We start from the raw sequence: 26,347 nt of genomic DNA on the forward strand, positions 1-26,347 counted from the left end.
CATCAGCATTCTTCTGTAGCATCACATTTCAAAAGCTTCTATTCTCTTCTTGTCTAAACTATTTATCATCCATGTTTCACTTCAATACATGGCTACACTCCATACTAATACTTTCAGGAAATAGTTCCTGACACACAAATCTATACTCGATGTTAACAAATTTCTCTTCTTCAGAAGCGCTTTCCTTGCCATAGCCATTCTACATTTTATATCCTCTCTACTTTGACCATCATCAGTTATTTTGCTCCCCAAATAGCAATAATCATTTACTACTTTAAGTGTCCCATTTGCTAATCTAATTCCCTTAGCAACACCTGATTTAATTTGACTACATTCCATTATCCCTGTTTCACTTTTGTTGATGTTCACCTTATATCCTCTTTTCAAGACATTGTCCATTCTGCTCAACTGCTCTTCCAGGTCCTTTGCTGTCTCTGACAGAATTACAATGTCATCGGCAAACCTCAAAGTTTTTATTTCTTCACCATGGGTTTTAATTCCTACTGCAAATTTTTCTTTTGTTTCCTTTACTGCTTGCTCAATATACAAATTGAGTAATATTGGGGATAGGTTACAACACTGTCTCACTCCCTTCTCAACCACAACTTCCATTTCATGCCCCTCGACTCATAACTGCCATCTGGTTTCCGTAAAAATTGTAAATAACCTTTTGCTCCCTGTATTTGACCCCTGCTACCTCCAGAATTTGAAAGAGAGTATTCCAATCAACATTGTCAAAAGCTTTCTCTAAGTCTACAAATGCTAGAACTGTAGGTTTGCTCTTCCTTAATCTGTGTTTTAAGACAAGTCGTAGGGTCAGTGTAGCCTTGCGTGTTCCTACATTTCTATGGAATTCAAACTGATCTTCCCTGAGGTCTGCTTCTACCAGTTTTTCCATTTGTCTGTAAAGAATTCATGTTAGTTTTTTTACAGCTGTGACTGGGGAATTTTGAACTGTTTACAAGTAATATGGATTCCATACTATGCTCTCTGTCAGATAGCAGGAAGCAGTTGATAAGTCTGTGGTGACTTCAGTGTAGATTTTCTAAAGGATTATGATAGGAAAAATGATCTGGAGACCTTATTTGGATCTTACAATTTGATATTAGTAGGAAACTTTCCATCACAGGTGAACAAAGACAGTAGGACCCTAATTGATAATGTTTTCTTTGGTGAAGCACGAAGCAAGAAAATAACTGTTTATGCAGTACCAAACACTCTCTCTGATTTTGATACCTAGTTAGGATAAATAAGATAATGCCTTGCAGTATACATACTCCTCAGTGGGAATCAGTTAGAATAATTAATGACCCCAAGAAAAATATTTATAAGAATAGTTCACAAAAGATGACTGGGATGAAATTTATAATGAACCAAATGATAGCATAAAATTTAATTTATTCCATCATAAATTCATATCTTTATTTGAAAATAGCTTCCCACATAAGCTAATCAGAAAGGACATTAAACAGCGAAGTGAATCACCGTGGATCACTAGAAGGACTTAACTATCTTGTGAAAGAAAAAGAGAATTGTGTCTGTTAGCAAGAACAACTTGGTTTCCTGCAGTAGTTGCATGCTACATAAACTGCTGAAATTACTCAGAAATGTTATCAAAAAATCAAGCAACATGCACATAACATCAGAAATTGGTAATTCTCACAACAGACTTAAGGCTACATGGAATGTAGCCACAGAAGAGGATAACATCACAATGGAACTGAATGGAAAAGCTATCAGTGATGAATCACAGGTAACAAATATACTTAATAATCAGGTAAGTCTTTCCGCTCCCGGGATTGGAATGACTCCTTACCCTCTCCCTTAAAACCCACTTCCTTTCGTCTTCCCCTCTCCTTCCCTCTTTCCTGATGAGGCAACAGTTTGTTGCGAAAGCTTGAATTTTGTGTGTATGTTTGTGTTTGTTTGTGTGTCTATCGACCTGCCAGCGCTTTTGTTCGGTAAGTCACCTCATCTTTGTTTTTATATATAATTTTTCCCACGTGGAATGTTTCCTTCCATTACATTAATAATCATATCTCATATACAGTAGGAAGTATAGGGACAAACAGTTCAAGAGAAAAATCACAGCAGCATGTTGAAAAAGCAACTCTCATCAAATTCAATCATATGAATGTATCAACTACTTGGTATTTTGAAATTAGGAAAATTATGTATTCTCTCCAAAATAAAAGCTCATCTGGGTTTGATGGTGTTTACAATACAGTACTAAGAATTTGTTCCTTTATAATAAGCTCTGTCTCATCTGAAATGTAAAATGTGTTCTACAAAACTACCTTCCAATATCCTTGACATCCTCTTTTTTTTTTTGTAAAATGTTAGAACATATCCTGAGCTCAAAAATAGTGAGGTATCTCGAACAGAATGACCTCCCTCATGCCATCCAGCATAGATTTCAAAAACATGTATCATGTGAAAACCAACCCACACTTTTCTCGCATGACATCCTGAAAGTCACAGATCAAGGCAGTCAGGCAAATGCAGTATTTTTCAATGTCTGGAGACCATTTGACTCAGTACTACATCTACACTTATTATTAAAAGTATGATCATTTGAGGTGTCAGAAGAAATATGTGACTAGAGTGACGATTTATTGGTAGGGAGGATGGAGCACATTATCTTCGACGGAGAGTCACAGAAAGATGTAGAAGTACCTTCAGGTGTGCCCCAGGGAAGGGTGTTTACTCCCTTGCTGTTCATATGTATATTAATGATCTTGTGCATAATATTAACAGTAACATCAGTCTTTCCACAGATGATGCAGTTGTCTACAACAAAGTACAATCTCAAAAAAGCAGTACAAACATTCAGTCAGGCCTTGATAAAATTTCAAAGTGGTGCAATGATGGGCAACTTCCTTTAAATGTTCAAAAATAAAAAATAGTGCACTTCACAAAATGGAAAACATAGTATCCCACGAATATAATATCTGTAAACTCATATAAATACATGGATTAACATTTAGTAGGGATATGAACTGGAACAATCACATAGGCTCAGTTGTGGGTAAAGTAGGTATCAGACTTTGATTTATTGGTAGATGCTACAACCCTGTACACAATACTTGAATACGTGCCACGGCACCAGGCCACTGGTATCCTATACTTCGAATATTCTGCCAATGGCATCTGAGTGGGCCAGCCACCAGAGGCAGCCTGCTGTGGTCCCCATGCTGTGTGCACATAGTACAGCATTTGCCATGACAGCTAACACAGCCTTCCTCTCCATAAACGTAGTGCAGCAGGCAATCACTCTCATACTGCATTCATACTTATTGTCAGCAAATGCTTGTATCAGTACCTGGACTGTTTCTACGCATCTATGTCCACAACTGCTGTTTTCTTGTATGTGGAAGAAAAACAAACTTTGGTTCGTTATCGCTGTACTGTCATTTGTGACTTACAGTACAATACAATTGGTGATGAGTGTGGCGCATTTCCACATACCCTTCTATTTGATTGTTTCTTCTGTTCTTCTGTCCATTGAGGCATTGCTCCAATCTCTCCTCAAGCAGCAGCAGCAGTTCTTACAATTGCTATCACATACTTGTTGGCCACACTAACTATGCGGGCTTCCATGATGTCAGTGTACCCACCATCCTTTCCTCCTTACAATGATGTGGCCGAAGACTGAGAGGCTTACAAGAAGCAGCTTTGGCAACAGTTCTTTGCATTCGGTGTCACTGATGCAAACTTGTGTAAGGCTTTATTCCTTTTTTGTATTTCTCTTTGGATCAACCAGTTGTTGTGCCAGTTAGCCCTGGTCCAGGAACCTGCATCACTTTTTTTTTTTTTTTTTTTTTGATGAAATGTGTTAAGTTGTTGGCCAATTATCATTGTAGACACACACATCATACCAGTGCATGTAGAGGCCTATTTTTGTTTTAAAAAGCCCCACCAATCTTACAGGGCTTGGGTGGCTCAACTACACAGCCTCAGTCACAAATGTCAGTTTGTTACCAATGCTCATCATAATTCCTGTGCTGACTCTATGGTGCCTGACACCATCATTCAGTTGGTTCCTGACAAGGAGGTGCAGCAATATGCACTAAAGTCCAAGAATCAATCTTTGGCAGAAGTGTTAAAAATTGCTCAATCTTTTGAAGTATTTCATCCTTCTGGTGATAAGATTGAGGCTTGGTGTAGCATTGCCACTGTGACTGCTGTTCCTGATCATTGGGTGTTGGTCAGTTCTCAAGGGGGAGGACGATGTTGCATCTGTACAAACATGGCCTCTGGGATGCAATGAACTGTGATGTGCCAAACAACCACCACAGCAATGGCAGTGCTCTGCCCATACTGTTTTGTGCAACATGACAGGGCCATGTGCCCTACATGTTAGGTAACCTGAAACAACTACAGGAAAAAAGGACGTATAACATTGCATCATTCCTCAGCCCCCTACAGTGGACGTGGATATAGATGTTAATTGTGTGTCTCCAGTGCTTATGAATCATAACAAACTGTTTTATCAAAATGTGAGTGATGGACGAAGGATTCAGACAGCAAGTGAACATGGGTGCAGCCGTGACTTTACTGAAGTCACAAACTTATGTTGATTTGGGATCTCTGGTGTTGTCTCCAATTACTCAGTGTTTGGTGTGTTACAACAAGCAGTATATTCCAATTCTGAGGCAATTTAGATCTCTCAATATGTATGAATCTGTTGTTTGTTCTTTGGCTTTATGGTAGTGAATGATGCTGGTACTATAGATTTATTTGATCTGGATGCTTTGAATGCTTTTGGTTTTTCCATCTCTGATTTGGTACATCTCATTTCCAACCAGGTTCTTTACCACAATCAGATTCTCTGTGTTCTAAGTTGTCATCTGTTTTCTTGGATCGGTTAGGTTGTGACACTAATTTTGCAGCCCACAATACTCTGAAACCTATGGCACTTTTTTCTGTGTGTGCTCTATTCTGCTGGCTTTGTGTGATTGAGCGAAATCCGAATTGGAGAGGCTGACATCATTGCAGGTCATCACCCTGTTACACCGAGTGAATGGCCACACCCCTCATGACTGTTAATAACCGACTGATTAGCTTCACCTCTGCAGTGACTTTAAAATTTCAGTTAACACTCAGTCTGTCATTGGCACGTACCCTTTGCTCCACCCAGATGAATTATTGGCTAAACTAACCAGGGGCCAGTTTTTCTCGAAAACTGATTTATCTGAAGCACATTTACAGGTTCCATTGAATGAGGATTTCAAATGGCTCCTTTTGATTAACATGCCCTTTGGACTGTACCAACATCAGTGCCTCCCGTTCAGGTGGCTAGTGTCCCTCTGATCTTTCAGCTTTTTTGGAACAACTGACGATGTCCATTCTGGGGTGCACCAACAATCTCAATGACACTGTCATGATGAATGAATCCACAGAAGAACAATCATGTAACTTATGCACTTTTTTAAAGTCTTAAATACTGCAGGTATGAAATACAACTTGGTCAGGTAACACTTTTTTCAGCCATCCATTGTGTATTTGGGGTTGAGGTTTCTCAGGAGTGTGTTAAGCCTTTACATCATCACATCACCATAATCACAGCTCTGCTTGCCCTACAAATTTCAAAGAACTCCAAGAATTTGTTCCTTTTAAGTGAATGTGGGCATGTGAGCATATATTCACACTTTTGAAATCTAAATTGCATTCTGCTCCTTGTCTGGCTACCTCCCATCCTAGCCATCACCTGGTATTGGCTATAAACACCTTTCAGTATGGACTTGTCATGCATCTATATGAGGATGTTTCCAAACTTCTGATAGCTTATGTGTCAAAAATGCTCAACTCTGTTCAGCTTTGCTACTGTCACATTGGATAGGAAGCGCCTGCTATCATCTACGTACCAAAAAGTTTTATGTGTTCTTGTCAGAGTCCAAGTTCCATCTCATTGCTGATCACAAGGCCTTGGTTCTGTTGTTTAATCATTCTGCTTCTCTGCCTGACAAAGAAGCTCATTGCCTTGAGCGTTGGGCCTTGTTTCTGTTTTGATACAACAATGAAATACATTTTCAGCCTCCCACACAACATGCCAACACCGATGCACTGTCCTGGCTTCTGATGAGATCTGATCCTATTTTTGATCAGGATGAACTCCCTGGTTTTCATTTAGATGTCAAGGTGCAATATACAGTGGAAGTGTTTCCTATTATGGGCTCCGGGATCACAGCTGCTGTCACTGCCCATCTGATTTTGCATCAGCTTGTTCACCTCTTTCAGCATGGTTGGCCGGTCAGCCCTCTAGGCAGGGCTTCTGATCCTTTGTGTAACTATTTTGTCCTTTGTCACTGCCTTTCAGTATTTTTATCCACAGATGGGCTGTTGCCTTGGACTGTGATCCTGGCTACCCTATGGGCAAGACCTGCTTCAGCTCATACATAAGGGACATTGGAGAGTCTTTCATACCAAGGTATTGGCCCATTGGCAAATGCTTGGCCCGGCATCAAAAGTGACATTGTACATCTTGTTGTGGCCTGCTCACAGTGTGCTACCCAACAGATGTTCTCTCCATGAACCACACCACAGTGTCCATGAGAATGCATTCATGTTGTTTTCACGGTTGTTGATGCTTTCTCTAAATTTCTCTAACAAATTTATCTAATTTCTCTAATCTAATAAATTATCTACCATTCTTTGACATCAGCCATTGCTATGATTCAGGCCATCTCCAAATTTTTTCTGTTGGAGTTTCTTATTGCTTGTGATGGATAATGGTCCATAGATTGTGTCTCAGGCCTTCCGTGATTTTTGTGCACATCAAGGCATTCGTCACTTGACTGCTCACCTTTTCACATCACTCTAACAGTGAGGGAGAACATCTCATTTGCATGTTCATGGTTCAAATGTAGAAGCACATCATGGACTCATCCACAAACACCACCTTAACATGTCTCACACTGGTGGAGGGTCAGAGACTGGCCGAGATGCTCCACAGTCACCAAGCACACATCCTGCTGCACCCCCTCATGCTGGCCCACTAATGCCCATCAGCACAGCTCTCATCATGATTTGCTCCTGCCTCTTTCACCCAGGCTCAGGGGTTTGGCTGCCAACTGAAGTGGATTCTGGCCACGGTCTAAAGCTGCCGAGGCTGCCAGCTCTATATGATGCTCACTAGTGATATGCAAGTGGTGCCCCATGGCTACCAGCTTCATACTCATACTACAGTGAGGGCCCTGGGTCTGACACTGCCTGGCCCGGCCTCACGGGCACAACCACTGTGAGGGCAGACCCACCCTGCTTGTGGATGTTGCCGCCTCCTGCCTCTCCTCCAGGGTATAGCCCACAGGTGCCTGCTGCCAGGCCTTCCCATGATGCTTCGCTGCCAATGGCTATTCTGCGGCCAGCTGAGCCAGCACCTTCAAGCCCTTCAAAACCCTTGTCACTGGTCTTCTCTTATGGTATTTCATGCATCCACAGATGTACCAGTTCCACTGTGTGTGTCCACAACCATGCCACTTCTCTCCCTACTCACTGGTTCCCATCCTGAATCTCTTTTTGCTACCACTACCATCATCACCTGCAGTGTCTGCCACAGAGGCCATGGAAGTTTCAAAAGTCATCCTGACATCTGAACTGGCAGAGTGCCCTTTTCCCAAGGGGTTAAGGATGCTATAATCCTGTACATAATATTTGGATATGTGCCATGGCTTTAGGCTGTCAATGCACTATACTTCGAATATTCTGCCAACAGCATCTGCACAACCCACACACTAGAGGCTGCCTGCAGTGGGCCACATGACTTGTGCACATGGCACAGCATTTGCCATGCTGTCTATGGAACCATCCACTTTATAAGTGCACTTTATAAGTTGCTCTCATATAATGTCCACACTTATTGTCAGAAACTGCCTGTATCAGTACCTGGATTGTTTATACTTTTGTGTGTGTGTTCTCTACTGTTGTTCACTTGTATGTGGAAGAAATCTCCAAAGGAGACTGCATACAAATCACTTGTGTGACCCATACCAAATAGGACAAGCAGGGAATATTGAACATACAGAGAGTAGGGCAGCATGAATGGTCACAGATTTGTTTAATCCATGGAAGAGTGTCACCGAGATGTTGAATGAATGGACTGGCAGACTTCAGACTCTTGAAGATAGACAGTAACTATCCTGTGAAATTCTACTAATAAAATTTCAAGAACCAGCTTTAAGTGATGACTCTAGGAATATATTACAACTCTCAACACATCACTCACACAGGGATCATGAGGATAAGATTAGATTAATTACAATACACACAGAGGAATTTAAACAATCATTTTTTCCATATCCTTAAGTTAAAGGAATGAGAAAAAGCCCTAATAACTGGTACAGTAGGATGTACATTCTGCCATGCATTTCACAGGGCATAGTATAGATGTAGATATAGATGTAGGTGTAGATATAGATACAGAAATTTTAATACATCATTAACTCCAGGCATTTATACAGAGAGGCTTAAATATAATGTTGTTTACCCCTTCTTTAAAAAAGCTGATTAGAGAGATGTCAACGTTAGCAATCTGTTTCACTGCTGACATCATTTTCCAAAATTTTTGAGATGGTGATGTATTCTAGAACAGTATCAAACCTTAGCAACACTAACATCCTTAGCAAATCACACTTTGTCTTTTGGAAGGTTGCTCTACTGAGAATGTCATTTAGATGTTCACTCACCAAATTTTACAAGCATTAAACAAGAAAATAGTGCCAGTTTGTATGCAAACTGATGTATATCTATCTATCTAAGGCATTTAATTCTGATTCATGCTGTTAAATGAAGATTTATCGGATTAATGGTACAGCCAACCAATGGATAATGTCAAATCCAACCAAAAAAATACATAAATTTGTTCATAGTAATTCGACAAATGTAGCCCAGGATATTATTCTTGAATGGGGATAAACCACATATGAGATCCCCAAAGCTGAATCTTTGGTCAACTATTGTTCCTCATATATGTAAATGATCTTCCATCTAATATGCAACAAGCAAAATTAATTCTCTATGTAGATGACACTAGTATTGTAATCAGTCCAACCATACATACATACAGAAACACTGGTTTTGTAAACTGGAAGTAAGACTAGCCCCCACTTGTAAAACTTCAGGGGTAGGAAGTTTCCTATCCTCGATCCCCAAAACCATATTTTAATAAACAAAACTGTGAAATGATTAAAATAACAACTATATCACTGTAAAATATAGTAAATATAAATTTTATTAAACTAAGTCACTCATTGTCAAAAATTTTGGTTGCAGCATTGTGCACCGTTTTTGTGCTGAAGACAGTCTTAATGTGGAGTGATGGATGTAATTTTTCCTTATGGTATTGTAATGATGTACATCATTGTTCTTTTTGAATGGCAGTGTATTATTTTCAACAAACTTCATCTAAACTAATAATAAAATGGTAAAACCATTGTGACTGCCTGTTCATTTGAATGTTCTAATCTTCAAAACTACTAGGCGAATTTTCATGGGGTTTTCACAGATAACTTGAGTGTAGTTTGGACCAACTCATAGGCTTTATTTCTTCAAAATATGTATGTATTCTTCAAAATATGTATGTACTTTAAAAAAACACAACATATTCAATTCTCTACATCTAGGAGTGCTACACCAATGATATATGTAACGCTTGGTGAGGAAAGAACAAAAAGGCTGGAAACTTCAAAACTCTTAGGTGTCCATACAGACGAGAATTTAAACTGGAAAAAAGACATTTTGGAACAATGTAGTTCAGCCACATTTGCACTTAGAACCACTGCAAATCTTGGCAAGAGACAAATCAGTATGTTGACATATTTTGCACATTCTCATTCAATAATGTCAAATGAATAATATTCTAGGGTAACACATCTTGAAGAAAAAATGTCTTCATTGTTCAAAAACATGCTGTAAGATTAATATCCAGTGCTCATCCATGATCATCTTGTAGACAACTGTTTAAGGTGTTGGGAATTCTGACTACTGATTCACAATATATTTATTGCCCCACTAAGTGAGTATCTATCTATAGCTGTGTCTGAGACTCCGTACTCATGGACTTTATTTTTGACTTAGAAAGCTTTTTTGTATACTGTACAATGTTTGAGGTATAATGATTTGGCACATAAACAAAGAGCTTGTTTGCTTCACTAACACAGGGAAGGGCAATGTAGAACTGGCCTTATGAAAAGCAACTGACACTAATGTTCACCCGCCCCTTTCCCACAACATGCAGTTTCTAGCCTTGTGCTTTGTTTATGGTCACAGCATAACACAAGTTTGCTGTGAATTGTACATGTTTAAAGTGTGATGGTAAACTGTTAGGCATAATAGGGAATCGAGGTATGAAAACTCGCTTACCTGTGCCTCTTCATATCAAAGTATCTGCTTCTCTTATGTTATGTGGAAGAGAAGTAATTTTAAGCCTATGTGAGTGAAGGTTTCTGAGGAGCAAGATATTGCTTGATACTCTCAATTAGAGTTATGTCATGTCTCGCTCTCAGAAGGTATGTTTAAGGAGCAAGATAAAGCCTGATGTTCCCAAGCCGCAACAAGTTTCACATTATTATCTTCACTGGATTCTTGAGACCACATAGGACTCAGTCTTTTAGCTGATCTGGTGTATTCAGGAAAACTCAACTGTTTTCTAAGCATTTTATTTGTAGACAAACAAAATCAAATTGTAATGAGTAGATACCCCAATTACAAAGCAAACTTAATACATTCACTTTTCCTAACAAAGAATATAAATAAAAACTATCAAAAGAAGCAAAGCAATGTCATCAAGGTTTTAATATACAATGTGAAAGCATTGTATGTGCTAGCCAAGTGAATTCAATGTTATTTTCTATTCATAAAGATGAGATTGAGGCACTTAATTTGTCACTGATGTAAACTTCTGAAAATACTTCTGTCACTGAGGTAAAAAACTTTCCTAGGAAATAAGGCCAATATAAATAAAACCTACTGAAAGAAGCAGAGCAATGTCATGAAGTTTTTAACACACAAAGTGAAATCTGTGAATCTGTATATCCTAGCCATGTAAATTTGCTATTATTTTGTATTCATAAAGGTACTACTGTGGCACATACTGTCACTGATGTAAGCTTTCAAAAATACATCTGTCACTGAGTAAGAAACATTAACAGCATCATCTATTGTTTCTTTGGTGTACAAAGCCATGATGATTAAACATCTGAACTACTGTACTAAGCTGAGCAGACAATTTAATATAAATCTTTAAATCACAATATCTTTTTCTTCCTGTGATCTGATTTTGAAGAAATAAAGCCTATGCGTTGTCCCAAACTACACTCAAGTTATCTGTGAAAACCCCATGAAAATTTGCATAGTTGTTTTGGAGATTAGAACATTCAAACAAACAGGCAGACACCATGGTTTTATCATTTTATTATTATATAGATGAAGTTTTTTGTAAATAATACACTGCCATTCAAAAAGAACAATTATGTACATCATTACAATACCATAAGGAAAAATTACATTCATTACTCCACATTCAGACTGTCTTCAGCACAAAAAGGGTGCACAATGCCCTGAAGTTTTATAAGTGGGGGCTAGACTTACTTCCAGTTTGCAAAACCAGTGATTTTTTAAACTGTTATAATTAATTTTTATATTTTCTGTTTTTACCTTGAGTCATAAACGGCCTTCTCTCAGACCATTTCATGCAAATATTAGTACTAAACTACAATACTTGATTTGAACCAAGGAAAACACATGAATATAAGTGATTACTGTTTGAGGACAACATTGCCATGGTAAGGGAAAGTTCAAAATAACAATCATAGGAATTAGTATGTAGTGCGGTTTGGGTCAATAACTAGTGGAACATTTTCTCCATTTTCTCAGAGGTCTACGGTGGACACCTAAACAGTACTTCCTCACTAACAAATGTATTTCCCTAACAATAAACCCATAGGCCTACTATGAGAAGGGCAACATCTGATGGTAAAACAAAAGAGCATACAAAAAGAACTGGAAACCTTTGTAGCTTGCATGGAAATACCAAGTCAGATCTACATAAAGATAGTTACAAGCAGTAGAAGTATTAGTTTTGCAAGAGAGTCAGGAGACTGAAAACCAAATTACAGATGTTCAAATGAGTTAAAGGTGTCATTTCTGCCTCACAATACATCTGTAGTTTCCTTTGCTTTCACTAGATCGCATGAGTACACGAGAGGTCAGTGCCCTTGTTACCTTATTAAGATGGTCTTAGTGAAATTAAAAAGGCAGTTGGCAGGCAGGAAATCATGTTTCCAAACTGCAGCTAGTCTGCTGCAGGCAGTGTGCGATACTACTACGTTCTCAAAGTAAAAATTGCTATACAATAAAGAGCAGTGGCTGGATGATTGTTTGGCCCCTGCAACTCATAGGTCAATGAAAGCATTAATTTAAGGCAACAGTTTGGTAGTGACACAATTATTATTTTATAAATCATTTCCACATTTCATAGCTAACCTTCTGACTGCTGTATCCCATGCAGCTGTTATGATTCCATTGACTGCTATGTCAACAGGTATAATTTCAGCATAAAAATCTGGTCCACAAAGCATGGAGCGAATAACTCCCTTTCCTGCACCAATCAGAATACCAACAGGACCATTGAGATTGTCTACCCATCCTGTCAACGGCTCATTGAAAACTGGTGTCACTGAAACATTTGAATAGAAAAAACACACACACTACTGTTAGAGGCAAATTTTGAAAATTCATTCAGCCACTAAGTACAGTGTTTTTGATGGTGCATGAATGTTAGATTTCTAATAGTACCTGCCAAATGTTCGATTCACACTCTCCCTATTACAGTTGCTTACTATGTCATATTATTATTATGTCCATATTCTACATTAAAACTGGTATCAATGGCCACAAAGCACTTGCAGCAACAATGCTTACCATAAGCAACACTGATATGTCCAAGAAATTAGATAAAGAGGTAGTAGTGTCTTTTGAAGGAGGAACTTGAAATATTTAGCATCTAGAGTAACTGTTGCTCAAGTTTAGAAGAATAGCTGACTAGGTACTGGATATATATGTAGCCAGCAGAACAATTTATTGGGGGAAGGTTGCTCCATAGTATAGGAACTTCAAAGGAAACAGTGACTACCACACAGTAGGTGCAAAACAAAGAATAGGGTCACAGACAGAGAAATGCTAAACGAAACAAGTCTGGCTGTCAAAACGGCAATGTGCGAAGCCTTCAATCATGAATTTAGCAAAATCTTATCAAAAGGCCTTTTCTGAAATCCAAGGAAATTCTGCTCATATGGAAAGCCACTTGGCAACAAACTAAACATTCAGACATGCGTGAATGACACAGGAACTGGAATTGAGGGTAGCAAAGAAAAAGCAGAAATGTTGAACTCTATTTTTAAATGTTTCTGTATAAAAGAGGATCTAGGAGTACTGACTTAGTATAATTCTCTCACCGCTGCACAGATGAGTGCTGTAGACATTAGTGTCAGAGGCACAGAGAAAAACATTAAATCCCTTTTTAATTCTAAAGAAGGAAAAAAGCACAAGTCATACCTATCTACAGAAAAAGTAAAGGTCAGTCACACCTATCTGCAAGAGGGGTAGCAGAAGTGCTCTACAAAATTCCGTTACTGTATCATTTACATTTATCTTTTGCATAATCTTAGAATATATTCTGAGCTCTAATTCAATGAGATGTCTCAAACAGAATGGCCTCCTCTGTGCCCACTAGCATGGATGTTGGAAATATCAATCAAGCCCAACTCACACTTTCCTCTGACGAATCCTGAAGCAATGGCTCAAAGCAATCAGACTGGGTGCAGTATTTCTTGATTTCTGGATAGCATTTGACACATTATCAAACCAACACCTATTAATGAAAGTATGAATATTTATGGCATCAAACAATATTTGTGACTGGCTTGAGGGTTTCTTGGAAGGGAGGATGCTTCACGCTATTTTGAATAAGTCATCAAAAGATGTAAATATAACTTTAGGTGTGCCACAGGAAAGTGTGTTTCAGGACCTTTCCTGTTCATGTTGTATACTGATGACCTGGCAGACAATATTGATAGTAACTTCAGACTTTTTGCAGCTGGTGCAATCATCTACGATAACATACTGTCTGGAAAAAGTTATACAAATGTTTACCTAGATCTTTATAAGATATGAAAGCAGTGCAAAACTAAGCCCCTGCTTTAAATGTACAGAAATATAAAATTGTGCATTTCACAATATGTAGAAAGTAGTATGACTACAATATTAATGAGTTACAACTGGAACCAGTAAACACACACAAATATCAAGATGTAACAATTTATATGGATATGAAATGGAATGATCACTTGCATTCAACAGCAGGTAAATCAGATTGAAAACTTTAGTTCATTTTTAAGATACTGGGAAAATACAGTCAGTCTACAAAGAGAACTTTTTACAAAACTCTTGAGAGTCCCCTCTTACAATTTTACTCAAGTGTGTGGGACCCATACCAAATAGGAGTAACATGATACATTGAACATATTCAAAGAAGGGCAGCATGAATGGTCACAGGTATGCCTGAATCACAGGAGAGCATCATGGAAATGCAGAAAGACCTGAATTGGTAGGTTCTTGAAAATAGGTGTAACGTATCCCAGAAAGGCCTACTTACAAAGATTCAACAACCAGTGGCAAGTAAAGAATCTAGAAATTTACTTCAGTCCCTCACAATTTGCGCCCAAAGGGACCATGAAGAAAAGATTAAACTAATAACAGCATGCACAGAAGCATTTAAATCATTCATTGTCCCTGTGTTACCTTTGCAGCAGAAGCATGAAGAAACTGTAATATGAGGTACAGTGCTAAGTACCATGCACTTCAGAGTGGTTGCCAGTATATGTAAACACATATGTAGATAGATGCCAACTGTTCTGCAACAGTGTACTTACAAAGTTTCAGCGATACCTAAAACTCTAGAAATCTTTGCTATACATATGCTTACTTTCAAATGCAGGACATCTGCCTAAATGTTCTCTACCAAAGCAGGTAAATCAAACATTATTACAAATGTAGCAGATTTCTTGAGCTTGCCATTTTCTCATTTCATTATATTTTTCACTTGATTTGATTTTGAATTTCACTGATCCCAGAGATCTTACAGCGTGTTATTACACACAAATATGGGACAACTCACAGGAGAACTGTATGCATTAAAGTTACAAACATACATATGTTTTTTTTTTTTAATTTTTCAATAATGTAAAACACACATACTTAATAGTAACTCATTAATCTCACAAAGGTTTCTATCTGAAACCATCAGTCACAAGTGATGGGGATTATAGTATGATACGCAAACACAGCTCGCACACATGACTGCAGTCTCAGGCAACTGAAACCACACTGCAAGCAGCAGCACCAGTGCATGATGGGAGTGGGTACTGGGTGAGAGCAAGAAGGAGGTTTGAGCAGGGAGGGGGAGGGACAGTATGGTGGGTATGGTGAGTAGTGAAGTGCTGCAGGTTAGATGGAGGGCAAGGGAGAGGTCTGAAAGGGGGGGGGGGGTTGTAATAGGGTCAAAGGAGAGAAATAAAAACACTGGGTGTGATGGTGGAAAGATGGCTGTGTAGTGCTGGAATGGGAACTGGGAAGGGGCTGGATGGGTGAGGACAGTGACTGACGAAGGTTGGGGCAAGGACAGTTACAGGAACGTAGTATGTATTGCAAGGAAAGTTCCCACCTGCACAAGTCAGAAAAGCTGGTGCTGGTGGGAAGGATCCATATGGCACAAGCTGTGAAGCAGGGATATCATGTTTGGCAGCAAGTTCAGCAACAGGGTGGTCAATTTGCCTGAGACTGCCTCGTGTGTGTGTGCGAGTTGCATTTGTTGAGTGTGGGTGGGGGGGGGGGGGGGGGGTGTTCTATTGATGATGAAGGCCTTAATGGTCGAAAGCTTTAATTGTGAGAATCTTTTTGTTATGCCTTTCTGTGGCTCAAAACAAGTAAATGAGATAAAAATTAAATCTAAAAAGAAAGATGATGAAACTTACCAAACAAAAGCGCTGGCAGGTCGATAGGCACACAAACAAACACAAACATACACACAAAATTCTAGCTTTCGCAACCAATGGTTGCCTCGTCAGGAAAGAGGGAAGGAGAAGGAAAGACAAAAGGATATGGGTTTTGAGGGAGAGGGTAAGGAGTCATTCCAATCCCGGGAGCGGAAAGACTTACCTTAGGGGGAAAAAGGACAGGTATACACTCGCACACACACACATATCCATCCACACATACACAGACACAAGCAGACAAATGTCTGCTTGTGTCTGTGTATGTGTGGATGGATATGTGTGTGTGTGCGAGTGTATACCTGTCCTTTTTCCCCCTAAGGTAAGTCTTTCCGCTCCCGGGATTGGAATGACTCCTTACCCTCTCCCTTAAAACCCATATCCTTTTGTCTTTCCTTCTCCTTCCCTCTTTCCTGACGAGGCAACCATTGGTTGCGAAAGCTAGAATTTTGTGTGTATGTTTGTGTTTGTTTGTGTGCCTATCGACCTGCCAGCGCTTTTGTTTGGTAAGTTTCATCATCTTTCTTTTTAGATATATTTTTCCCACGTGGAATGTTTCCCTCTATTAGATAAAAATTAAATGTAGAGAAGCATATACAAGCAACATAAAACTTCTATTTGATGCTAATGCTCATCAATTCTACTAAAAACTAAAAGCAATCTTCCTGTAGCACTGATTAAATTTGCACCTGAATCCCTTCTGAACAGGTTTTAAGCTTCCAGGTAGCTTCTTGTTAGATTGTTGTGACCTTTATGTATCTGTTCCGCTACTCCTCCACCACACTACTCATATTGTAGTTTCTTCATGTTAATTTTCACTGTATCATGGCAGGAGACATTAGTTGTTTGGTATTATTCAGTGAGAACTGGGTAGTCACCTAATTGTTAACTCCTTAACTGCTGTTTTGCTTGTTTGGCTGCTGATCACTCTAAAAGTAATGTTCCACTTCAGAGACATTGTACAGATTATATATTCAAAATCAAATCACTAATTTTGGAATATGGAAGGGTGAAACTTTCTGAAAAGCTCTTTCTTCCTTTTTCATTATAATGAAGACTTTTGGTATACAAACAAGGTGGAATCCAAAATTTCGGGACTGGTGCCGCCATCTGGAAAGTAGGAGTAGTAGATCTTTGCACCGCTAGGTGGCGAGAACTGCATATCTGATGAGTCAGTGTGCGGAGTGGCATTCAACTGGGAGGACATGTTGCATGTCCACAGTGATTTCTGTAATACTCTGCATTTGGTGTATGGTGATTTTATGATGGATCCGCGAACAGAACAGCACACGTGTATCAAATTCTGTGCAAATCTCGGGAAAAGTGCTACGGAGACCATTGCAATGATTCAACAGGTCTTTGGGGGACAGAGCATGAGCTGTACGCATGTATTTGAGTGGCATGCTCAGTTCAGGGCCTGCCGTACAGACATCGGAGATAATGCTCACATTGGAAGCCCCATTAGCCGCACAACGCCTGACATTGTTGCCAAACCTCAACAATTGGTTCATGCGGATCGACATCGAATTCTTCAAGACCTTGCAGATGAAGGGGGTATTGGTTATGGGGCACGTCAACGAATGTTGACTGATGAATTGGCATGTTTCGTGTTGCTATCAAATTTGTGCCAAGGATCTTGACTGCCGATCAGAAGGCACAGCATGTTGAAGTATGCACAGACCTTCATCAGACCTCATCTGATGATCCAACTTTCCTGTCACGGGTTATCACTGGGACAAGAGCTGGATTTATGGTTATGACCCAGAGACAAAGCAACAATCATCCCAGTGGAAGAGCTCGGGCTCTCCAAGACCCAAGAAAGCAAAACAGGTGAAGAGCATGATCACCATTTTCTTTGATACCAAGGGAATTGTGCACAAAGAATTCATCCCACCCAACCAGACAATGAATTCCACATAGTACTGTGACATTTTGCGAGGGCTCCATGAAAACGTGCTGTGACGGCCTGAACTTTGGCATCAAGGGAACTGGCAGCTGCATCACAACAACGCGCCCTGCCTTACATCCTTGCTCACCAGGACCTTTTTTGCAAAAAACAACATGGTGGTTGTATCCCACCCACCGTACTCACCAGATTTGGCACCTTGTGACTTTGCGCTATTCCCAAAACTGAAACTCGAGTTGAAAGGCCATCGGTTTGACACTCTAGAGAGGATTCAAGACACATTGCTGGCGGTGATAAACACCCTCAAAGAACAGGACTTCCAGAAAACATTTGACCAGTGGCAGAAACACTGGGACCGGTGTGTACGTGCGGATAGGAACTACTTTGAGGGTGATGGTGACCATTAGTCCAAAGGTAAGGTTTTCAACAGATGACGGCACCAGTCCCGAAAATTTTTGATAGCATGTCGTATGTCCTGTTGCTATTGGTAGTTTTGTCTTCAGTATCTGTTTGATGTGGACGACTATTCTGTTTGAGATGTCTTAGTTTGTTGGTTGTTAATATTAATCTGTGGTCCACATGACCCACTGGAGCTGCTTTGTTTGGACAAGCCTAATTCAAATGGGGTGCAATAGGTGCTACAGAAGTGATTAATGGCTTGTCCCATCCCTTTAGCCCAGGTGGTTAAGCTAAGAGACCTGCACTCTGCAAAACACAATGTTCCACAATTATGTATAACAGTGGTTTACAATAACAGAGAAATGGTAATACTGACCAGCTTGCTTAAACCAAACCCATAGTCATTCAAAATCAGGCAAGTTCCCTGTGGTGAGGTGACAATGAAGAACAAAAGTATGCTAAATACCATGCCATTTTGTATCACACACCCCTATCATAATTAAAAACTGATATAAAAAGATCTTTGTTTAATGGGCTGGTGCCTTTAATGCAAAAGACAAAACAAAAGTTGAAACTAGCAATAAATCGTCATCTGAAAGCATTTAAATCTATTCTCATATTGACATCTTGGGTTGTTGGGTGCTCTGCCGGATATCAGCGTCGTTCTTGCACAATATTTCAGTAACGTAGCTCTGGCAGTTGCATGCGTTCCCTCTGCTGTCTGCACCCATTTGCTGCGACCTGCTGTTCCGTTTTCCATCCACTGTGGTTCTGGGCATTCCCTCTGCGGTCCACGCCCACCAGACCCACTCCTGGGTGTTCCATCTTGGAACTGCTGAGTTTGGAGTTCTGTGAGTTGCCAGGCATTCTCCCTGTGGTCCTCTCCCACTCACTGCGGTCTTCTTCAGTGTCACCATTCTGTTTTTGGTCTGCTGCTGTTCTGGGTGTTCCCTCTGTGGTTCGCACCAGGCAGACCCAAACCTGGACATTACATCTTCAGTCTGGAGAGCCTGGCACTCTGGGGATCATTTTCTGTATCCACGCCTTCAGTTCTTCTATTCATGGAGTGCTGCAGCTGTCCCCATTGCTCCAATTTCAGATTCCAGGCTCTGCTTAGCTGGTACCCCATGTCGCAGTTCATTAGACTATCAGTTACTTTTATCTCTATCGATTTCCGTATACCACTGTCCCAAAATCTGTGTGTCTGTGCTAGAAGATTGGTTTCATCATAATTCATGGCATGATCTAGTTCTAGACAGTGTTCAGCGATGGATGGTTTCGTCACCTGTCTTAATTGGGTGTGCCTTTGATGTCCCTTGCACCTGATATCCACTGATCTTGTCATCTGGCCAATGTAGGACATGCCACATTGACAAGGTGTATTGTAAATGCCTGCTTTCTGTAACCCCAGGTCATCTTTAACATTTCCCACCAGTTCCCTGATCTTGCTGGATGGACAGAAAACACACTTGATGTTGTGTTTACAGAGGATCCTACAGATTATGGCAGAAACAGAACCAGCATAGCGCAGGTACACCACATTCTTTGCTTCATCTTGCTCTGTTTCTGGATCCTGTGGTGTAGTGAGTGGTTGAAATGCCATCTCAATTTGTTTGGTAGTATATCCATTTTTGCAGAATACTGTTTTAAGATGCTCTATTTCCATTGGTAGACTCTCTTGGTCTGACAGGATACGTGCTCTATGGACCAATGGCTTAAGAACCCCGTTCTTCTGCGCAGGGTGGTGACAGCTGCTGGCCTACAGATATAAATCAGTGTGTGTGGGTTTTTGATACACACTGTGGCCAATTGATCCATCTGCTTTCCTTTTAACTAGTAAATCCAGAAATTCTTCTCCAGTTTCATGGTGAACTTGATATTTGGGTGGCAGGAGTTAAGATCTTCAAGGAACTCATTGAGCCTGTCCGTCCCAGATCATGAAGGTGTCATCCACATACCTGAAGAAGCATGTGGGTTTATATCTGGCTGTCTCTAATGCCCTCTCCTCAAATCTCTCCATAAACATGTTGGCAATCACAGGAGACCGTGGGCTGCCCAAAGCTACATAGGTGCCCCAATATTACTGACAATTGGGTGTAGGGGCATGCCGTCCTTGTGTATTTTAGGCAAACCATAAAGTCTAGGTGGTACTGGTGCTTTTGCCCTTCAGTTTGCGCGTAATATTGGTTCCCATACAGGAAATATGTGGATGTCAGTGTATGCCTGAACAGGTCCAACAGAGCACCATCAAATTTTTCCGCAGTCAATTCTAGTGAATCTTTAAGTGGGACCCTAGTGAACAGTGATACCACATCAAAACTAACCATGATGTCCAAATCTGTGATGCATAGTTGCCTGAGGTGTTGTAGAAAGTTTTCTGAGTTTTGGATGTGGTGAACACATTTCCCCACATACGGAGACATCAGATCTTTCAAGTACTTGGCTGTTGCATACGTAGGTGCCCCAGTATTACTGACAATTGGGCATACAGGCATGCCCTCCTTGTGTATTTTAGGCAAACCATATAGTCTAGGTGGTACTGGTGCTTTTTCCCGGAGTTGTCTGGTGATCTTATCGGGCATCCCTGTCTCCTTCAGAAGAGCACTGGTCTTCTTGTCCACCTTCTCAGTGGGGTCACACTCCAAAGATCTATATGCAGAGTCCCTCAGAATTTGGCGTATTTTCTCATCATAATCCACCCACTGCAGAATGACTGTAGAATTCCCTTTGTCTGCTGGCAGTACTACAATACTGTTGTCTTCCTGGAGCTTCTTGAGTGCACGCCACTCCTCAGTTGTGATGTTCAGTTTTGGTGGCTTGGCATTGGTGATATCCCTGCAAGTCTCTTGGCAGACTTCCTCTGCCACATTAGGTGGAAGTCTGGCTGCAACTTGCTCTATTGCACTGATGAAACCTGAGATGAGCACATTTCTATGGGTCACTGCAAAGTTGAGACCACTGCTGAATACCTTTAAGGTTGCGTCATAAACCGCATGTCACTTAGGTTCGGCTCACTGTGAGTCTCCCCCATCTACTGTGCTTTCTTGCTCATGTGGTCAAACTTTGCAGACCGGCAAGATGATGCATTTGGGTGCACCCGACAACCCAAGAAGCACAGATGTCATTAGATTGCTGGGAAAGCCTGAAGAGCTGTTCTCATATTCTTTGAAAGTCAGGGTTTGGTGGTATAGTGGTAAACTGTGATCCTGGAGACCTTAAGGATGCAGGTTCGAATATGGGTAACACAACAGAATTTTTCATGCTGCCTTTACTCTAGCCTTCACCTCTCAATGATGTGAAGATATGTGGGAATGGCACATGGTTTGGATTCCGTGTTAAACTATAGGTCCCCTTTCCCCGGTAGGGTTACTGATGTAGGTTAAGGACACACAAGTTGCCAAAAGGGCATCCACTGGCAGAACATGTAAACATGCAACCAAACATCCATCTTGAGGGGATCCCGTCCAGTCATGCCATAAGAATTTATTTCCCATTACTTGAAAGGTTTTTTATTTCTGTAACTTAGCACAGTACTTCTTAAATTTGATTTAGTACTATTTTATTACAGTAAGGTGTAATGCTTGAAACTGTAGTTAACTACATTACATTTATAGAGTACCGAAAGGCAAGATGGGTAAATAAACCATTGTATTTACATACCTATGGATGGGCGGCAAATAACAGCTGGCATGTTTTTTGATTCTTCATATACAAGACTTTCTGCTAGTCTTTTGGAGTATGTATAACAGTTTGGATGTGGACCCAGAAGCCTGAAACCAATCATTTATGTTTTATATTAGTTAGTTGGACATTTTGTTCCACACTACATTTCATAAGTTATCCAGATATTACTCTTATCAGCACATAGTTGTGAGGATGTGACTCAATAGAGTCACCAGGAACAATATCTCTATCCTGAGGTAGCTCAACTAACCTCTCTGGGCCTGCATTTAGTTTGCTCTGATCGATGTTTGTGACAAATTGCTTTGTACCTTGTAGGACAATAAAATATATTTGTATAGAATCGTACACCCCAAACCACACACACACACACACACACACACACACACACACACACACAGAATCGTACAACCTGTTAGTTGTTGTTATATGTAACTACTACCCCAAGTACCATGCTTTCTACATAGTAAGGGAAAAAAGTGAAACAGTCACTGCCATATATGTCTTTTAACATGTGTTCAGTCCTAATATTTCATTCAGTACTTGTAGTTTGATGAAAGGAAACTAACTTTAAGATAGAGTATCATAATCAGAACCAGATTCAAAATGTTATTGTCTCATTACAGACAAGCATAAATCATGGATTTAATGTACAGGAGACCTGTGATGTAAGTAATATAATTCAGACATGCAAAGCATCAACAAAATGTAAATTAATCTTACTTTGCCACCATAATTATATGTTTATAAAATTACTTTACAAATACATTTTTATCATCATTTAAAAATTCTATGACTAAATAATAATATTTTTGTGTGAGGATGGCATGTAGTTTTCTTTTCAGCAAATCTAGTTTTTCACTTTATAATTTAAATTCTCACAGTTCAGTACTGAATGGCCTGGAAATAGTTGTAATCTACGAGAAAGCAACATGAATTTTTTGTTTGTCTCTAGTATCATATGCTTGTTAAATAAGGTTACCTATAAATAAGTCTGAATTTTTACATATTGTTGTAAGTAGTTTATAAGTGTATGTATATGACATATTTAATATAATATTTTGATCCATAAATGCCTATGCATGAATCTATAGGCATGATATTATACTTATTTCTAATAGTAGTGTTTTGTAGCAATAAAAACCTATTTACACTACTAGCATCCCCCAAAGAATTATTCCATATCTTACAATAGATTTAAAGAAAATATGATTTTCTAGTGTCTATGTCAATCACTTGGGGCAATACTGCAAAGAAGCAAGACTGTTTATCTTATTTGCCCAGTAACTTGTGTGAGAAGACCATGATCATTTTTTAAAGCTGGAATATACTATGGAATTGCACAGAATCTGCTTTCCTAAGTTTCTTGATTTCTAGGGGTAATTTGGAAGGTGATTTTAATTGTTCCATTTTGAACTGTGTTAGCTGGGTCTCTGTGATGTTTAATTTTAATTCAGATAGATAAAACCAAATTTCTAGCTGCTTTTGTCTCTGCATGTTATCATTTGACAAGTGAAAGTTCTTATGTTGCTACGCAATGTTAAAGGAAGAAACTGACATACATTAAACAATGATACTGTTAACCAAGGGGAAAAACATGATCTGTCCCTAATAACTTCTGAAATATAGATATTTGAAACTCATGTTGGCCACTTGCTCAGCAATGCAGTAGTACCTGTAAAAATAAATAGAATGGTGAATCTTGCCATTCTGCCTCATCTGAATTACAAATTGTGTTGTAATTAATGAGTATATTTTATAACTATGCTGCAATGCTCACAAATTTTTATATTTGCTGCTACAGAGTATGTCTACTGCCACTGCAATAAAAATGTTATGGCTTAACTTTGTGAATACCAATAACAATTTCCTAATGAAGACTAAATCACAAAATGGTGATACTGGGGAGTTTCAAACTTGTTTTATATATGCAGTTCGTTTTTAGCATCCACATTGTAACTGAGTGACAGGGTGATTTATTGTTTTTATTTGGTTATTTTCAATTTTTTATGAAGCCGTGATGATAGTGCATTGCCAGGAAATAGAAAGTGTCAGATTATTACAGTAGCAATGTTATGTAAATAGTGATAAGGCTTACAATCTTAATAATATATAGAGAGATACAAGAAAAGTGAGATGCAACTGCTCAGATAATAACTCAGATAATTGCAATAATAATAGTTTCACAAACCAAGTATAAGGCTTACAATCTAATTCATACATAAAATTTTGTGTCAATATGCGAGATACTAGTGCTACCTAATAAGTTCATATAGTAATGCTTAAAATCACTTGCAGTTTATAAAGTATTTCACACTGTCATGAATTCCTTTAAGGAACTGAAAGAGTTATCCAAAAGATAAAGCTGTTTTCAGTATTTAGTCAGATCCCTAATAAAGCAATGCCTGCTTTGACAAAAACTGGGAGCTTATTGTGCACCTTTATGTTCCAGTAATGTACTCCTTTCTGTACCACACTGAGATTTTTTTATGTCTTTGAGAAGATCATGTTTATTTCTTGTATCACTATCATAAAATGCACTGTTTGTTTTGTAAATTGTACTAAGCTTATTGACAAAGCATGTAAGTGAAAAAATTTATTGATAAGTACAGTGAGAACCCCCAGCTGTTTGAATGAATTTATGCTATATAATCAAGGGTGGAGTCTGTTTATAATTCTCATGATCCTGTTCTGAGATATAAAGACTATATTTGCTCATGATTGGTTTCCCCATAATGTGGTGACATATATTATGAGTGAATGAAAATATCCAATGTATGCAGCTTTCATTATTTCCAAATCACAAACAGATGTAATCAAGCAAATGGCAAATGCCACCAAATTCAGTCTTTTACGTAGATCGAGTATATGAACTGACCAGTTCATCTTGTTTTTAATATGCAATTCCAGAAATTTTGAAGATTCACTATCAATATTTCTGTCACCACATTTTATTTTAACAGCTTCCTGCTTTTTGTTTTCTGCGTGAGACTGAATGAACTGAGTCTTGCTAATGTTGAGGGACAGACAATGTGATGTAAGAAGCAAAGCTTCTTTTACTAGAGAGTAACAGCATTACCTAGACTGCAGCTGGATAATTTGTCAATCATCTGCCTCCGGTAGCTGAGTGGTCAGCGCGAGAGAATGTCAATCCTAAGGGCCCGGGTTCAATTCCTGACTGGGTTGGAGATTTTCTCCACTCAGGGACTGAGTGTTGTGTTGTCCTAATCATCATCATTTCATCCCCATCAACACGCAAGTCACAGAAGTGGCATCAAATCGGAAGACTTGCACCTGGCAAACGGTCTACCCGACAGGAGGCCCTAGACACATGACATTTACGTTTGTCAATCATTAAGATGTGTCATCTGCAGGTAGGGTTAAGTGAGTGTTTTGCCTTACACTCTATGGCAGGTCACTGATAAAGATTAAGAATAGAAAAGGACCAAGCCCTTCAATTTTTGGTACTCTACGTTTCACTGTGTCCCAGTCAGAGCAGGTGGGTGCCACCACAGAATTATTCAATACTACCTTTTTCTTTCTGTCATCTAGATACAATGTGTATATGAAGCATACACATTCTTTGATAAGTTGAATACTACCAAAATAGCTGCAAAACAATTTCAGCACAGCTGTGCACTTGACAGACATCACTGTGGTGCTGGGTACTTGGCGACACGAAGTACTCTGAGAAATGAAATAATGCCAGCTCCCAGGAATTTTGTAAACAAGTAATTGCCAATAACAAAGTGATTCCCTTATTTTAAACAATGTTTGAAGAAACAAACATTGGTGATGATCTTGCAGTTGTACTACTTTTCTTATGAAATTTATTCACAACTGCGGAATCTTTCTGACATTAGCTGTATTAGGTATGGAGATATTACCTATTGGTGACATACAAAAATTTGTGCTCGACTGGGACTCGAATCGAGATTTCCCACATGTAGTGAGTGGTTGCCTTAACCACTCTGGCTATCTGATCACATTATCAGGATTGACCCAAACTTCCATATGTCATATTGCCTATGATCCCATCACTCACAACATTACCTGGATTCCTGCCACAGGGTTTCAAGGAGACAAAAATATTCAATGTTAGTATTACAATTGTCATTTTGCCTTTTGAGGCTTGTAAAACTTATAAAGTTGCAAGTGATGGGGTCGTAGACTGTGTGACATATGGAAGTCTGGGTTGGTACTGTAAGTCTGCTCAGCTAGTCAAAGTGGTTAAGGTGGCCACTCCAGACAAGTGGGAAATCTGAGTTTGAGTCCTGATCCAGCATAAATTTTCATGTGGCATCAATAGGCATCA

General features: G+C 39.4%; 1 protein-coding gene across 1 annotated transcript in view; it reads right to left on the reverse strand.

The window, feature by feature from the left end:
• LOC124607057 (putative fatty acyl-CoA reductase CG5065) overlaps window positions 1-26,347 on the reverse strand; it is a 308,518-nt gene that overhangs the window by 69,435 nt on the left and 212,736 nt on the right. The window contains exons 6-7 of the mRNA XM_047139233.1: window positions 22,012-22,121; window positions 12,481-12,673 (exon numbers count right to left, since the gene is read on the reverse strand). Of these exons, the coding sequence (XP_046995189.1) occupies window positions 12,481-12,673; window positions 22,012-22,121 (303 nt within the window). The remainder of the gene's footprint in view (window positions 1-12,480; window positions 12,674-22,011; window positions 22,122-26,347) is intronic.

This window comes from Schistocerca americana, chromosome 3 (genome assembly GCF_021461395.2).
Source record: "Schistocerca americana isolate TAMUIC-IGC-003095 chromosome 3, iqSchAmer2.1, whole genome shotgun sequence".
NCBI classification, from domain to species: domain Eukaryota; kingdom Metazoa; phylum Arthropoda; class Insecta; order Orthoptera; family Acrididae; genus Schistocerca; species Schistocerca americana.